Source organism: Schistocerca cancellata, chromosome 9 (genome assembly GCF_023864275.1).
Source record: "Schistocerca cancellata isolate TAMUIC-IGC-003103 chromosome 9, iqSchCanc2.1, whole genome shotgun sequence".
Lineage (NCBI taxonomy): Eukaryota > Metazoa > Arthropoda > Insecta > Orthoptera > Acrididae > Schistocerca > Schistocerca cancellata.
The window spans coordinates 42,500,078-42,518,214 of NC_064634.1; the positions used below are offsets into that span (position 1 = coordinate 42,500,078).

The following is an 18,137-nucleotide window of genomic DNA, read 5'->3' on the forward strand; positions in this document are numbered from 1 at the left end:
AATACATATTTTTAATACATAATTTAGTAAATATTTGAACCATTAGACTTAAAAAAGTTTGAATTTCTGTTTTAGTTACAATATGATCTTTAATATTGCTAGTTTCAGAGTCTTGTTTTGGTAACTGACATTAAGCAGTCGTTGTTTCAGGATAAACAGTTTGTGTGGTTTGAGGAACTGATGTGAAATCAATCTGGAATTTTCTTTGAAAGTATATTCACTTAAGAGCAATGATAATTTGATGTGTGTCAGAAAGCCTGTTCTAATAATAATGACAGTTGTAAACATATATTCTAGCGGAGTTAAGTATGCTAATGTTGAAAGTAATTTGTTGTTGTTGTTGTGGTCTTCAGTCCTGAGACTGGTTTGATGCAGCTCTCCATGCTACTCTATCCTGTGCAAGCTTCTTCATCTCCCAGTACCTACTGCAACCTACATCCTTCTGAATCTGCTTAGTGTATTCGTCTCTTGGTCTCCCCCTGCAATTATTACCCTCCACGCTGCCCTCCAATACTAAATTGGTGATCCCTTGATGCCTCAGAACATGACCTACCAACCGATCCCTTCTTCTGGTCAAGTTGTGCCACAAACTTCTCTTCTCCCCAATCCTATTCAATACTTCCTCATTAGTTATGTGATCTACCCATCTAATCTTCAGCATTCTTCTGTAGCACCACATTTCGAAAGCTTCTATTCTCTTCTTGTCCAAACTATTTACCGTCCATGTTTCACATCCATACATGGCTACACTCCATACAAATACTTTCAGAAATGACTTCCTGACACTTAAATCTATACTCGATGTTAACAAATTTCTCTTCTTCAGAAACGCTTTCCTTGCCATTCCCAGTCTACATTTTATATCCTCTCTACTTCGACCATCATCAGTTATTTTGCTCCCCAAATAGCAAAACTCCTTTACTACTTTAAGTGTCTCATTTCCTAATCTAATACCCTCAACATCACCCGACTTAATTCGACTACATTCCATTATCCTCGTTTTGCTTTTGTTGATGTTCATCTTATATCCTCCCTTCAAGACACCATCCATTCCGTTCAACTGCTCTTCCAAGTCCTTTGTTGTCTCTGACAGAATTACAATGTCATCGGCGAACCTCAAAGTTTTTATTTCTTCTCCATGGATTTTAATACCTACTCCGAATTTTTCTTTTGTTTCCTTTACTGCTTGCTCAATATACAGATTGAATAACATCGGGGAGAGGCTACAACCCTGTCTTACTCCCTTCCCAACCACTGCTTCCCTTTCATGTCCCTCGACTCTTATAACTGCCATCTGGTTTCTGTACAAATTGTAAATAGCCTTTCGCTCCCTGTATTTTACCCCTGCCACCTTTAGAATTTGAAAGAGAGTATTCCAGTCAACATTGTCAAAAGCTTTCTCTAAGTCTACAAATGCTAGAAAAGTAGGTTTGCCTTTCCTTAATCTTTCTTCTAAGATAAGTCGTAAGGTCAGTATTGCCTCACGTGTTCCAGTATTTCTACGGAATCCAAACTGATCTTCCCCGAGGTCGGCTTCTACTAGTTTTTCCATTCGTCTGTAAAGAATTCGTGTTAGTATTTTGCAGCTGTGGCTTATTAAACTGATTGTTCGGTAATTTTCACATCTGTCAACACCTGCTTTCTTTGGGATTGGAATTATTATATTCTTCTTGAAGTCTGAGGGTATTTCGCCTGTCTCATACATCTTGCTCACCAGATGGTAGAGTTTTGTCAGGACTGGCTCTCCCAAGGCCATCAGTAGTTCTAATGGCACGTTGTCTACTCCCGGGGCCTTGTTTCGACTCAGGTCTTTCAGTGCTCTGTCAAACTCTTCACGCAGTATAGTATCTCCCATTTCATCTTCATTTACATCCTCTTCCATTTCCATAATATTGTCCTCAAGTACATCGCCCTTGTATAGACCCTCTATATACTCCTTCCACCTTTCTGCTTTCCCTTCTTTGCTTAGAACTGGATTTCCATCTGAGCTCTTGATGTTCATACAAGTGGTTCTCTTATCTCCAAAGGTCTCTTTAATTTTCCTGTAGGCAGTATCTATCTCACCCCTAGTGAGATAAGCCTCTACATCCTTACATTTGTCCTCTAGCCATGCCTGCTTAGCCATTTTGCACTTCCTGTCGATCTCATTTTTGACACGTTTGTATTCCTTTTTGCCTGCTTCACTTACTGCATTTTTGTACTCTCTCCTTTCATCAATTAAATTCAGTATCTCTTCTGTTACCCAAGGATTTCTACTAGCCCTCGTCTTCTTACCTACTAGATCCTCTGCTGCCTTCACTACTTCATCCCTCAGAGCTACCCATTCTTCTTCTACTGTATTTCTTTCCCCCATTCCTGTCAATTGTTCCCTTATGCTCTCCCTGAAACTCTGTACAACCTCTGGTTCTTTCAGTTTATCCAGGTCCCATCTCCTTAAATTCCCACCTTTTTGCAGTTTCTTCAGTTTTAATCTACAGTTCATAACCAATAGATTGTGGTCAGAGTCCACATCTGCCCCTGGAAATGTCTTACAATTTAAAACCTGGTTCCTAAATCTGTGTCTTACCATTATATAATCTAATCCTTAATTATAACCACAACCTGTGTAATGGGATCCACATTGGTCCTGGCATCATTTTCCTATAGTGTTTTCTGGTCTGTCACATTTCACTTGGTAAGTCAGTTCAAATGTTGGAGTAAGGGAGCGGCATAGTAATTCCAGTTGGACCTTGCCTAGTAAAACACTCTGGTGTTCCAACCAAACTCCAGATTGAGGATAATATTATTTTATTGGCTCACAGCCTGGTGATTACAAAGTAAATGTCTGATTAGAAAGTGAATGTCACTAAAGGTATTTTGCTTGCAAGTGAAATTCTGGCTTTGAAAATTTTTGTGTCACAAGTTTTGAACATTATACTACTGAAGTAAATCACCGTTGCACTTGCATGTATTAGCAACTTATAAAATAATGTTTCTCTTTATCCAGGTGTTTTTACACATATTTATTTCTCAGATTTAATTAATACTTCTGGCTATAAATAACTGTTAAAAATCTTCATATATCTGTTTACTGAGATGTGATACGTTTAATATTTCCAGTCATGGGATACATTTTTCCGAAGCACCTCAGCAGGTGCTGCACCAGGTGAAGCATACCATCCTCCACCTTCACTAGCACCTCTAGCCAAGAACCAGGTTCCTATAATGAGCCTCGCTCCTTATTTAGGAGCATCAGTACCTGCTCTTGATGGACAACTCAATGAAAAGATAATTGATGACCACTTGGCTGTGCAGGCAATCATCCGTTCATACCAGGTATGCCACTAGGATTCAGCATCAGCTGCTTTGGAAGAATTGCACATGTATTTTTTTTATTAGTTAGTTCTTGTGATCATTGTGCTGGGAAAGAAGAAATTCTCTTATCCTAAGTAATCATTGCTGTAGTGTTAAGACTTCTCCTCTAACTGGCAGCTGGCCAGTTGGATAGTGTAATAAGAAACCATGTTTATAAATGTGTGTATTGAACTGTTGTGATGCAGACTACTTAACACTAAAAACACAAATAGTGTAAATAACAAATAGAATACTTTCTGGGAATCTTAGTCAAAACAGAAACTAATACAGTGCAGACACTTTTAAAGTGTCTCAACCACGCTTGGTACTTAAGTTTTGTTTTTAGTAATTTGTATAATTTACAATAGAGAAAAACTTAAACAAAATTATTTGGGTGTGATGTTACACTCGGCATAAAACATAAATGTAATTTTCATAAGTAATTTCATTTTCATAAAATATAGAGGATTGGAGTGTTGAGTATTATGTGATGACTGTTTGTGACAATTAATATTACTGTATTATATTTTCATTAGAATTATTTTTTTTTATTTCACTACAACATGGGTTACTCCATTCATCAGTTCAGATTATTTTACACAAAATACACTACTCCACCTTGTATTTAAACCTAGAAATTAACACATGTACATAATGAATAAATTTTTCATCGTTTTATAATGCTTGAGCAAAAATTCTATTAAAGTATTTTCTGTATTGCCTCAAATGTTCTTAAACAATAATTAGCCTAAGTTGAAAATCAAGACATGACCATAAATATATGACCACGTAATAACACAACAGTGTATCGTGACATTAAGTAATGAGATGTACTGTGTGTTACAGTAAGCAAATGTTAGTCTGTTACATTACACTATATACCATTGAGGGGACCATCCTATCATGAACTGTTCTCCTAGATAAATATTTGTCAAGTGTATGGTCAACTATTCTTCTAAACCAGAGCAACAAATGCTACTCTCCAGGGCTAAATGTTTCTAGTTCCTTAGTGGGGTATAGCATTACTGCCTCTTTATATATTGTGCTGAACATTTAAATCCTTGGACTTGTTTAGTTGCCTTTTGTACTTTGATAATCATTATTGCTACAACTACTTCATGGTGAGTGATACCCTCGTGTTTATCCAGTTGTTTGCTCAAAATAACAGCAACATTTTTAACTGTGTGTTGCTTTCTGTGTTACAGTGTTATGGAACCCAAGTTCTCTTATATTTTTTGTTTTGGAACATTGTTTTGAGTGTTGGGTGACAATGGGGGACTTAATTTGTGCTTGCTAGAAGCTATAGCTATTGATTGAGTGGGGCTTCTGCATTTGTGTTGTCTGTTTTGAGCACTGCTAATGATTGAATTGCTGTACGTTCAACGTTAACAAGAAAAACACTATAACAGCACAGCTTGTATGAAATTTTGCTTAAGTGTGCACACAAAAATGTGAAGAACAAGTCTGTGCACTGTGCACGTGTTAAATTTCTAATTTTTCATATTTTTGTCCTATATTAAGTATATTGTAAGCAATTTCTTTAAATTTTACATTAAAATAATCATGCTTGTCAGTGGGCTGCAGATTTCATCAGCTTCAAATACAAGATTTAAAGTAAAATTTTGAAAGAGTAATACTTTCATGATGTGTAAAAAATCACTAAATGCTAGTCTTTGTTTGAACATTGCAGGCCATTCTAGTTTGAAATTAATGAAATTGCACAGTTAATATAGTCAAAATGTGGAACAAAATTCTTACTGATTTCTAGTAATTTTGGTGTCTTCATTATGTAACATTTATGCATGAGGCCGCTTGGTGGCAGAATTACATTCTCTAGGAATAATGCATACAGATCTTCACAACAAGTATGGAGATTACCATGTGCCCCAACACAGGTCATCATTTGGCAGAACAGGATGGGTAACAGTGTGCAGTTTTACTGAAATTTCTTGCAGTTGTGTCATATGTGGTTCTAGTCTTTCTTCCCTGTACACCAGTACCCCAGTAACCTCTTGGACAATGGAGCATTTTTGGAGAAAAATGTGATAGTCAAATTTTGTCTTATGTTGTACACACAATCCATTTTTAAATTGTATTGGCTTGTGGTATTATGTTGTGGTTCTGTCTTATTATGTCTATTCTTTCTAACTTTATGCTCCTTTTTAGGGTTCTGTACCTCAGTTGGTAAAAACAGAACAATTATTGGATTATTTTGCCATCTGTCTGTGTGACTGTTAAGACCTCTTTTTCTCTGGAATCGGAAGACATATCACTTTGAAATTGGTCACATACTAATGTCTGTGATCCCTTGGCAGTGTGAAAAATTTAAGCTTCTAAGTCAGTGCACTCGAAAGATACACCCATTTATGTCACATATTTTGATACTTGCAAGATCACTCATCAAAACCTATTTGGTAATTCCCATTGCTCCAAAAGAAAGTAATTTGGTAAGATTTCACAGTACAAGTAAATAAAAATCCAAAAATTGTTAATTTATAATTATATCACAATATTTTTTCCAATTTTATCAGGCTGCCTATGTCTCCATCTGTTTAGACCCCTTGTGGCGTCAATAGGTCTTATCGACCACAATTAACACAATCTTCGGACTCTTATTGCTCTGCCGAGCCTCCATGTTAGTTTTTAGTTCTGTCCTGTACACGTTTATGACTGACTATGAAATATATCTCTATGTGGGTTTAATGGGGATAGTTGTCCAATGACAACTCTCAATTCCTGTGTCTCGTCAGCACCTCCATGATCACTTGGATTTAATTTGTGATCTACTTGTCTTGCCACTGCCTCTACCAAAGTATGAGTTCACAAAGAAAACAATATTGGACCAACTCGCCTGTTCACCACAAGAATTAATCATCAAGATCTTGTACGAGGAGCACCTGGGGGACCGAACTCCATCATAACTCTGGCGCCACCTTCGATTACTTCTGAGTGAACATATGATGCCGGATGTTATTCTGTGGGTGGTATGGTCCACCAAGTTACCTACCAACCTAAAGATTCACCTGCTATTGCTCTTCTTTGAGTCAATCGGCTCTCGTCTTTGCATTGCAGACAAGCTGTATGCACTGCTACGACAACACCAACCAGCACACCACTCACCACTGGTTGGCACAACTGCTGCTGTTTTCTGGCCGTCTGCAGACAGAGGCAGGGCCCACTCCATCTCCGTCTACACTGCCTGGCAGTATCCTCTTGCTCTCTCCTCCATCCGAGTACTCAAAAATCGCTCACGCACCGTACCTGCCAGTATACATCCCGGAACAAATCAATGAGGACAAGTCTCCTCCGCTGCCACAGTTGTCATCATCACCACGTCCAGCTTATCCGTATTGTTGGTACCACAAGTTTTTCGGCAATGATGCCAGGAAGTGTTGATTACCTTGCCAGCACCCAAATGCTGACCTCAGGATCTAGAAGAGACCGAGTCCCTGCAGGGAACCTCACAGGCGTCCTAACACATTGCACTCCATCCACTCGTCCACCTGGCTGAGCAGTCATTTGTACATGACTGACATTTCGTCACAGCTCATCTTCCTGGTCAACACAAGTGCTGATGTGTCTATCATACCCACATCATTGGCTCCTCCTGCCTTTTCACCAACAAGGTCACTTCTACGAGCTGTCAACGCATCAACATTACAAACCTCAGGCTCTGTCAAAGTTACGGTGCATCTATCTCCTTCTCTGTGTTTTCCATGGACTTTCTACATTGCCAACATCGATGAACCAATTCTTGGTATGGATTTTTTGTCACATTACAAACACTCTCCGAATGTGGTTCAGGGCTCAGTGCTACATCATCCCACTAACACTCAGATATCATGCTCCCACACTTATGTTCCACGTTCTGTTTCTCTTGCAACGTGTGAGTTAGTACATGAGAGCTCCACCCTCATGGGTGACATTGTGACTTGCGCCACTAACCTACTGTCAGAATATGACTTGGCAGCACAACTCCGCCAGGAAAATGACAAGCTGAAACAATGAATAGCACACACTTACAACGAGCTTGTCGCGGCTCGTACCTCTGTGCTGAAACTGCAGTCCACAGTGCCACCACCTAATAGTGTTTCTCCTGCAGACATCATCTCGGACACTCATCAGGTTTGTCCAAAAACATTAATTGCATGTGGCGATTCATGTCTGGTAGACACCGCACCCCCGACGTGCTCACCATGTTCAGTGCCAAGTGTTTCGAACAGTGCTTCTAATGACAGTCAAGTGCACGATACAACCACAGGCAGCCACCCCGCATGTTGATAAACATTCCCCCTCTCTCACACGGCACCCACGTTAATCGGTGGCCATTGCTGTTCCCCACACAATGCCAATGCCTCTCTCGCCTGCGCCGGTTACCCAAGGCAAGGCTGACAACAGTCAGTCGCTGTGCGTCCTGACCTGCTCCGTGCTGTGCGCACAGCTGACCTCTCCAAACAAGCACACGCAGCACTCACATAATATGCATGTGACTTTCGTGCCGCCTTTTTCTACTCGCGCTAACAGTTGCGCCTTGTCGTGCCCCACTTGTCCAAAAACTTCACATCAGGATGTTGCTCAGTCTTGTGTGCAGTTCTCAGTTTCTTCCGTCACTGACGGAATGACACACAAGATAATTACCACTGCTGGGCCTCCTATTAGGTACAAGGTTAGACGCCTCAACCCCATTAAGTTGCACTTCGCTCGGCAGCAAATTAACGAAATTTTGGAGGCAGGTATCGTGCAACCATTGCACACTGGTCTTCACTGTTTCATCTTGTCACCAAACATGACAGTCCTTTCCGAATGTGTGGCGACTACAGATGGTTACACACTCCTACTGTCATGGACAGTTAGCCAGTGCCAAACATAAACGACTTCACTCATATGTTATCAGGCGCCACAATCTTCAGTGTTATTGACGGTAAACGTGCCTATCCCCAGATTCTTGTAGCACCAGAAGACATTCCAAAGACAGCCATTATCACACTGCTCAGTTTGTTCCAATACAACTTCATGCCATTCGGCCTGAAAAACATGGCACAAACATGGCAACGTATCATCAACTCAATCTTAAGATAGTTCGAGTTTTGCTTTGCATATATGGATGACATACTCATTTTCAGCAACTCAGCTGAGGAACACAAGATCACGAAAATCATTTATCCAAGATCCTCCAGATTTTGAACTCCAACGGTGTCGAGGTCAACAAGGACAAATTCCAACTGTGCCAGTCTTCTGTCACATTTTTGGGTTACACCGTCTCCACACATGGAATACAGCCTCCAAAATCCCACGTGCAGGCCATTATGTCACTGCTGCCTCCGGCTACTTACAAAGAACTCTGACATTTCTGGGGTATAATAAAGTACTACTGTCGGCATCTGCCTTCTGCTGCCGCCTTGCAGGACCCGCTGACAGACTTGCAGTCGGACAAAGAGACTTCAGGCCTTAAACGCTGGACTGAACCTATGCTGGAGGCCTTCAAGGCTCTAAAAACTTCCTTAGCTCATGTAGTGACACTTGCCCATCCTGACCCATCGGCCGAATTGTTCATCACTACAGACACCAATGACATCGGGGTGGGGGCAGTACTATAGCAACGGAAAGGTGACATGGTTTCTCCCCTTCATTTCTTCTCCAAAAAACTGTCTACAGCTCAGAAGAAATATTACGCTTTTGATAGGGAACATCTGGCAGTCGATGAAGCCATCGAACACTTTCACCCCGACATCAAGGGCTGTTCTTTCTTCATCCTTACTGATCACAAACCACTAGCAGATGCTTTCTACAACCCTTCCGAGGACCCACCCCCTCTGCGTTTCTGCCACTTTGATTTAGTCTCACAGTTCACAACACACGTTCACCACATCACAGGCACAGAAAACATCCCCACTGATATTTTGTCGCGGATGAGTACTGTCTCACACATCATCGACTTATCCAATCTGGCCGCTCTCCAGGCCTCTGACGAGGAATCTCAAGCTCTCCTTGCAGATCCTCAAACATCTCTTGTGTTTATCAAAGCCAAGTTCCCCATTGTTTTGGATGAGGTGTGTTGTGATTCTTCTACCGGTACCCTGCTGCTGTTGCTCCTACCCACGTTGCGCCGGAAAGCCTTAGACGCCTTGCATAACCTCGCTCACCCTGGCGTCCATGCCACCACATGGCTCGTATCTGAGTGTTTCATTTGGAAAAATATTAAACGGGATGGTCAGACCTGGGCACACAACTGCGTCTACTGTCAATTCAACAAAATCGGCCACCACACCTCCCCTCCACTAGGCAAGTTCGACATTCCACAACAAAGATTTCATCATGTACATATCAACCTTATCGGTCCACTACCACCATCAGAGGGCCTCAGATTTATTCTCTCCACAATCGACAGCATGTCTGGCTGGATGGAAGCTGTTCCTTTACCCAACATCACTGCTGAAACTGTGGCCAGGGGTTTCATCTCCTCATGGATTGCCAAGGGTTTCGTCTCCTCATGGATTGCCAAGGTTTTCGTCTCCTCATGGATTGCCAGATTCGGTTGCCTGACCACCATCACCACCGACCAAGGTTGGCAGTTTGAGTCTGCCCTGTTCACAATTTTATATAACATCTGCGGCATTAAAAAAATTCATACAACAGCCTACCACCCACAAAACAACTGGATAGTTGAACCGTGGCACCGCACCCTCAAAATTGCCCTCAGGTGCCATGACTGCCTCTGGTCTGAGGCACTTCCATGGGTGTTACTCAGTCTCCGTTCAACCTTTAAAGCAGACTTACAGGGAACCATCTCTGAATTCATTTTTGAGGAGAACACAGTCCTACCAGGGGAAATTATCCTGCCTCAAGCACCTGAGGATTTTCCCCCCTCCCCATATTTTGTTAGTCGCATGCGCACTCACTTCAAACATGAACGGCTACACCTGCCTATCAACCATTCCCTGCCGGACATTTACTTGTCAACCGCACTCAACACTTGCTCTCACGTTATGCTCAGGGCTGATTCCATTAGACAACCCCTGCAATCACCCTACCTCAACTCCTTCAAAGTACTCCGGCGGGGTGAGACAGTGTTCAACATTATGGTTAAAGATCGTCCTCAAACTGTTTCATTGCACAGGCTCAAACCTGCTTTCATGGACTCTGATGCCCCTCTGCCATCTCAGTCGGACCCTCCCGATGACTTTTCTGCTGTGGAGCCTGAAAATACTTTCTCATGCCATGGTGCTGTTTTCTCCAACCCATGATTCATTGTTGCCATTCACAGGTTTTTCAGGCACGACGCCATCCACCCCATGTGGGGGTTCCACCACCACTTCACCGACTGTGGAGACTCGCTCTCCCACATTCAACCTGTGCTGCAACATGCCACCACACCGCATGGACGACATGTTGATCACCATCGATGACCGTGCGCTCGTTCTCCTAACAGACACCGCAACCTCGCCCTCCAACGGGCAGTTAAATGTCAGTGTAGTGCTAGCCTGTCCCATCCCCAAGAGTGCGACCCGTCAGAAATTTGCGCATTCATTTCCTTGGAAGGCTTGATCTGTATTCGGGGCGGGCTTACCTGCACCATGCCGCAGGCCATTCCAAACACCTGCTCTTGGGGCGGCCGATGCATCGTCTGCCCCCGCTGGTTGACTGACTATGAGGCGGACCTGCCGCCAACCACTCCGCCTCCGCACTCCACCTCGACTGAGATGGAAATTCTGATCTTGTACCTGCCGCCTCGAATGACTACTACCAATGCCGACACCAAAATGTCCTCCACTCAAGCCTCACAGGTGGTACTCTGTACTGCGGGGGAGGGGGGGGGGGCTGTGTGGCTTTGATAGGTCAAATCAACCATGATTAACACCATCGTTGGGCTCTTATTGCTCTGCCGAGCCTCCATGTTAGTTTTTAGTTCTGTCCTGTATGACTAACTACAAAATATATCTCTATGTGGAATTTAATGGGGATAGTTATTGCATTCGACCGATAATCGTATCCCGTTCCCATACCCTTTTTCTGAGGACTTACCATAGCAATAGTGAAAGTGCACAAAAAATTGAAACTTAAAACTAAAAATTAACATGTTGTCTGAAGTCTTGGAATTTCCTGGACCATATTTTATTTTATTTATTTATTTACTTTTTTTCTGGCATTAGAACTGTGTGTTCTTCAACAATTTTGCTCCATTCTGTTCTTTCCATTGTGGTTTCCCATCATCTTCTAACTTTTAAGAGGTGCAGACTCTTGATGATAACTGTATCCACAGCCTGCAAGAACTGCCTGCTTGTACACAGCCTCCAGAAATGTCTCCGTTTAGCCAGTGAGCCTGTAGAGGATGGTATAAGAGGTGCACAATATGACTGGCCGTGCCTTTCCATCCAAGTTTTGTGGAGATTAAGACGATCTGTCCTTGGACTGCCTTAGGGAATGTAGGGTTTTTGCTAACTGTTTTCCTGAGTAGCTCACTAAGTTTAGGTCCCTTACAGCAGCAGTATCAGCACCGTTGGGTTCTCTGTGAAGTGCAATTCTATCTCCTGTGATTCTAAATAATGAACCAGGAAGCTACATTATTTGAAATAACTTCCAGAGTGGTGCCATTACAATGTATTTATTTACTAAACACCATAAACTGATAATATCAAAACAATTGATGTTGATTTGGCTGAAAACTAACAATTTCCTGAGAGCATGGCCTTATGACAGAAGTAGATTGGAAAGCATCCTATCAGCAACTGACTATTGTGGTGCACAGTCTTTATCTCATACTTACATCCATGGATATTTTGTAGTCATTCATACATTTTTGTTAACTTAAACATTATTCATTTGTTTATTAAGATGATTGACTTATTCTGTTGTAATATTATTGTAAGAAAGCACTTACTACCTGTAGGCTTCTCCTAATGTCAGCAATGGGAAAAGTGATGTTTTTTAGCAAATATTTATGAAACAAGATTATTTGCTTCACACCAGGATGACTGTGTTTCCCCTGCATACTTATCTGCTGCTGTAGTGGGTGTTCTCATGTCTAGTCACAGCACATCATACTAACGTCCAGTGGCAGGGTCATATGGTTCAGTGGCTCCTTCAGCCAGCATGGGAACTAAAATCTTACTTCTGACTCTGTTGTGGGTTGGCAGGAGAGCCAACACCGGGTATGAGAGGAAGCCGAAATGCAAGCGTTTTAGCTCACGCAGGCTGGCGTGAGGTCTGGAACAGGACAAGGAAATTAGACTTTAGAAAAACGGACGTAGCTGGTGGAATACTTAACTTTAATCCATTAATGATGAGTATCGCTCTTGACGGTACATGATTACAGTATCAATAGTAACTGGTACTGGCGCCTTGCTAGGTCATAGCAAATGACGTAGCTAAAGGCTATGCTAACTATCGTCTTGGCAAATGAGAGTGTATTTTGTCAGTGAACCATCGCTAGCAAAGTCGGTTGTACAACTGGGGCGAGTGCTAGGAAGTCTCTCTAGACCTGCCGTGTGGCGGCGCTCGGTCTGCAATCACTGATAGTGGCGACACGTGGAACCGACGTATACTAATGGACCGCGGCCGATTTAAAGGCTACCACCTAGCAAGTGTGGTGTCTGGCGGTGACACCACAGACTCTGTGTGTTCTGCAGTACCTCTTTACTCAATGAATGTTGCATATCTGCAGACATGATACAAAATTGTAAAACTGGAAAATAAGGAAATAAAATGTGGATTGAATATAAGGGGTACCTTACAAGCCTTAATGTAACTATTGATTGTAGTCATCCTGCATATAGCTATCAAAAATATTTATTGTGATTACAATTTCAAATTTTATCATTTTTCAAGCATAGTGGGCTGTTAAAGCCAAGGTGCCTGAATCAAAATACACTCCTGGAAATTGAAATAAGAACACCATGAATTCATTGTCCCAGGAAGGGGAAACTTTATTGACACATTCCTGGGGTCAGATACATCACATGATCACACTGACAGAACCACAGGCACATAGACACAGGCAACAGAGCATGCACAATGTCGGCACTAGTACAGTGTATATCCACCTTTCGCAGCAATGCAGGCTGCTATTCTCCCATGGAGACGATTGTAGAGATGCTGGATGTAGTCCTGTGGAACGGCTTGCCATGCCATTTCCACCTGGGGCCTCAGTTGGACCAGTGTTCATGCTGGATATGCAGACCGCGTGAGACGACGCTTCATCCAGTCCCAAACATGCTCAATGGGGGACAGATCCGGAGATCTTGCTGGCCAGGGTAGTTGACTTACACCTTCTAGAGCACGTTGGGTGGCACGGGATACATGCGGACGTGCATTGTCCTGTTGGAACAGCAAGTTCCCTTGCCGGTCTAGGAATGGTAGAACGATGGGTTTGATGACGGTTTGGATGTACCGTGCACTATTCAGTGTCCCCTCGATGATCACCAGTGGTGTACGGCCAGTGTAGGAGATCGCTCCCCACACCATGATGCCGGGTGTTGGCCCTGTGTGCCTCGGTCGTATGCAGTCCTGATTGTGGCGCTCACCTGCACGGTGCCAAACACGCATACGACCATCATTGGCACCAAGGCACAAGCGACTCTCATCGCTGAAGACGACACGTCTCCATTCGTCCCTCCATTCACGCCTGTCGCGACGCCACTGGAGGCGGGCTGCGCGATGCTGGGGCGTGAGCGGAAGACGGCCTAACGGTGTGCGGGACCGTAGCCCAGCTTCATGGAGACGGTTGCGAATGGTCCTCGCCGATACCCCAGGAGCAACAGTGTCCCTAATTTGCTGGGAAGTGGCGGTGCGGTCCCCTACGGCACTGCGTAGGATCCTACGGTCTTGGCGTGCATCCGTGCGTCGCTGCGGTCCGGTCCCAGGTCGACGGGCACGTGCACCTTCCGCCGACCACTGGCGACAACATCGATGTACTGTGGAGACCTCACGCCCCACGTGTTGAGCAATTCGGCGGTACGTCCACCCGGCCTCCCGCATGCCCACTATACGCCCTCGCTCAAAGTCCGTCAACTGCACATACGGTTCACGTCCACGCTGTCGCGGCATGCTACCAGTGTTAAAGACTGCGATGGAGCTCCGTATGCCACGGCAAACTGGCTGACACTGACGGCGGCGGTGCACAAATGCTGCGCAGCTAGCGCCATTCGACGGCCAACTGGTGTGTCCGCTGTGCCGTGCGTGTGATCATTGCTTGTACAGCCCTCTCGCAGTGTCCGGAGCAAGTATGGTGGGTCTGACACACCGGTGTCAATGTGTTCTTTTTTCCATTTCCAGGAGTGTATGTATGGTGGTATAACTACTCTTCCACACACTGTGTGAGCAGAAGCCATTTGTTAAGCACAAGAACAGCAATCAAATTACATAAATATAAAAACGTAATCCACAATATACATTGAAATGAATTGGTCATACGGTAAACGTGGTGGTTGAATTACAATAGCCAAACATTATTGTAGCTCCCTAAATGTTTCTTTTTGGTGTACATTGTGGATGTGCTTTCACTTTTATGGAAGATGAGTGCTGTTATTGTGGTTGCCACATGGCTTGTACTCTCTTTGTGTGTGGAAGAGCAAGTATTCTTATATTGTCACATATGTCTGGATTTGGACTGCTGGGAACTAGGTTTTAACATGTCATGACTTAACATTGTAGAGTAGACTTTGTCATTTTTGAGGGTAGTGTGATGATGCCAAAATTGCAGTTGCAATGAATATACAGAGTTATAACAGTCTTCAGAGGTTTTATATCTTTTCCAAATCATTTATCCACTGCTTTTTTGGTCTTCCTCTTCATTTTCTTGCAGCTGGCCTCAGTTCATAAACTATTTTTATCACCTTTCCTTAAACTGTCCTAAGAACAATTTCAAGCCAGGGTATTTTTGTATTATTTACTGATCTTACAATTTCAGCTTATTGTATGAGATGGTAGAATTCAGCATTTGTTCCAAACCTCAGTGTCCCATTGTTATCCTGAAATGTTCTGTAAATCTTGCACAGGTGCTTGCTTTCAGACATTCTGAAGTACTGATCATTTGTACTCATTAATGTCTATCCTTATGCTCTGTACTGGAATATGTTTAGCCAGTCACATCATTTTGTGGGTGTCAAATATTAAGCATGTTGATGTTACTTTATGTAGTGTAGACAAACATGAAAGAACAGAAAACACTCAACACACACTCACATAAAGAAAATGACATTCACAAGCTTGAACATGGCTGTAAACAGCAACCATGAGTAACCTTCAATTAAGAAGGTAAAAGCCAATCACTTGCTGGAAGTTTGTTTAGATAAGACCTAGCTTGAAATACTACTGTGTGTATCGTCTTCAGGAGTATGTAGTGTTACTTGAGTACATTAATTAAAACATGTTATGTGAATCATTAGCTAATCAGCTGAAATTGTGTGCAGTAACTATAATTAAAATGTCCATTCCAACTGTCGATGTTTGACTTTGTCTTTGTTTAGCAGCCGCAAGTATTAGACTCTTGTAGTTTCAATGGACATTTTAATTATATTTACTGCATGTGACTTGATATAGTTAGCTTGTGATTCAGGTAACATGTTTCAGTAAATAAACTTATGGCAGGTGATTGGCTGTTTACTTTATTATTTGAAATATGATATTCTTGTTAATTGACAGTTCATTATTTCCTCCTCAGTTCTGAACACATTACCTCATTCTATTAAGAATTTTATTATATCATCTGTGTGCTTTAATAGTTTAGTTTTTGAGTTTCTGCATGTAAATTTAATATCTAACAGCCACAGTTCTCGCATTTTTGGTGCATCAGAAAGTAAACTGTTTTTGTGACATATTACAAGTTCCTAATCAGTGGCAAATTATTTAGTTTCACCTGAGTACTTTGGTAGTTAGGTTTTTGAATATTTGCATATTACTAGACACAGTTCGTGCGTTTTCATCAGGGTCTACAGTAGAGTTGCGCAGCACGTGCAATAGTCTGTTTATCCGCGTAGTTTAGTTTTCCATGGTCTTTAGTATGGACAGGGACTGTGATTGTTGTGTGCGGATGCGAGCAGAGTTGGTGACACTTTGCTCTCAGCTTCAGGCTGTGATGGCTTTGGTTACACAGCTTGGGGCTGCAGTAGATGGGCACAACTGCTGTGGGCTGGCCATGGGGGTCCAACGGACGTCCAGCATGTCACAGTCCTCCGATTGGTCCTCACCGGTGGCCAGCCCAGTTACTGCTCACACTGAGGCTGAACCCTCACCTGTGGTCATGTGGGAGGTCACCCCAAGGTGAAGCAGGAGGCGAAAGATTTCCCAGGTGGCTGCACGTAAGGCATCCCCAGTTTGTCTGACATACAAGTTCCAGGTGGTGTCTGTGGCTGACACTGTAGCTGAGCCAGATGCTGTCGCCTGTTCTGTTTCAGAGGAAACCACTCAGCCTGCAAGATCCGGGCAATCACAGAGGGTGGGATTATTGGTAGTTGGGAGCTCCAAGGAGGGTAAGAAAACCAATGTGCACTCTGTGTGCATACCGGGTGTAGTTATTCCAGATGTGGAAAGGGTCCTCCCGGATGCCATGAAGAGCACAGGGTGCTCACATTGGTACCAATGGTGTGTGCCACTTTGGATCAGAAGAGATTCTCTCTGGTTTCAAGCGGCTAACAGAAGTGGTAAAGGCTGCCAGTCTTGCTTGTAAGATGAAAGCAGACTTGGCCATTTGCAGCATAGTCGACAGGACCGAGGGCGGACCTCTGGTACAGAGCCGAGTGTAGAGTCTGAATCAGAGGCTCAGACAGTTCTGCGACCGTGTAGACTACAGATTCCTTGACTTGTGCCAAAGGGTGGTTGGGTTTCGGGTTCCGCTGAATAGGTCAGGTGTCCACTATATGCAGGAGGTGGCTACATGGATATCAGGGGCTGTGAGGCATGGACAGCTGTGAGGCATGGACTTGGTGGTTTTTTAGGTTAGATGGTCTCGGTAAAACGCAAGAAGGGCTTCAGTCACAAAGGGTGCAGGCTGAACACAGGAAGAACGTAGATACAGGAACCATTGGTATAACAGTTGTAAATTGTTGTAGCTGTGTTGGGGAAGTACCAGAGCTCAAAGTGTTAATAGAAAGCACTGATGTTCAAATCGTTATAGGCACTGAAAGCTGGCTAAAGCCAGATATAAGCTCAGCTGAAATTTTTGCGAAGAACCTAACTGTGTTCCGAAAGGATAGGCTAAACACGGTTGGCGGAGGCGTGTTTCATGCTGTCAGAAGTACTTTATCTTGTCATGAAGTTGAAGTAGATACTTCCTGTGAGTTAGTATTGGCAGAGGTCATTGTTGGCAACCGGAGTAAAATAATAATTGGATCCTTTTACCGACCTCCCAATTCAGATGATACAGTTGCTGAAAGGTTCAAAGAAAATTTGAGTTTGATTTCAAACACATACCCGACTCATATGATAATAGTTGGTGGTAACTTTGATTTAGCCTTGATATGTTGGCGAAAATACTTGTTTAATTCCAGAGGTACACATAAAATATCATCCGGAATTGTGCTAAATGCATTCTCTGAAAACTATTTCGAGCAGTTAGTTCATGAACCCACGCGAATAGTAAACGGTTGTGAAAACACACTTGACCTCTTAGCAACAAATAATCCTGAGTTAATAACGAGCATCAAAACCTTTTCCAGGGATTAGTGAACACAGGGTTGTCATAGCGAGATGGAATATTGTAATCCCCAAATCCTCAAAAAATATACCTATTCAAAAAAGCAGATAAAAATTCACTTGACACCTTCCTGAGAGACAATCTCCACTGATTCAAAATTAATAATATAAGTGTA

At 42.9% G+C, this 18,137-nt stretch overlaps 1 protein-coding gene across 1 annotated transcript in view; it reads left to right on the top strand.

The window, feature by feature from the left end:
• The window catches only part of LOC126101048 (2-oxoglutarate dehydrogenase complex component E1-like), a 218,218-nt gene that overhangs the window by 46,237 nt on the left and 153,844 nt on the right, over positions 1–18,137 (top strand). Inside the window, exon 3 of the mRNA XM_049911711.1 lies at positions 3,100–3,315. Coding sequence (XP_049767668.1) covers positions 3,100–3,315 — 216 coding nt within the window. The remainder of the gene's footprint in view (positions 1–3,099; positions 3,316–18,137) is intronic.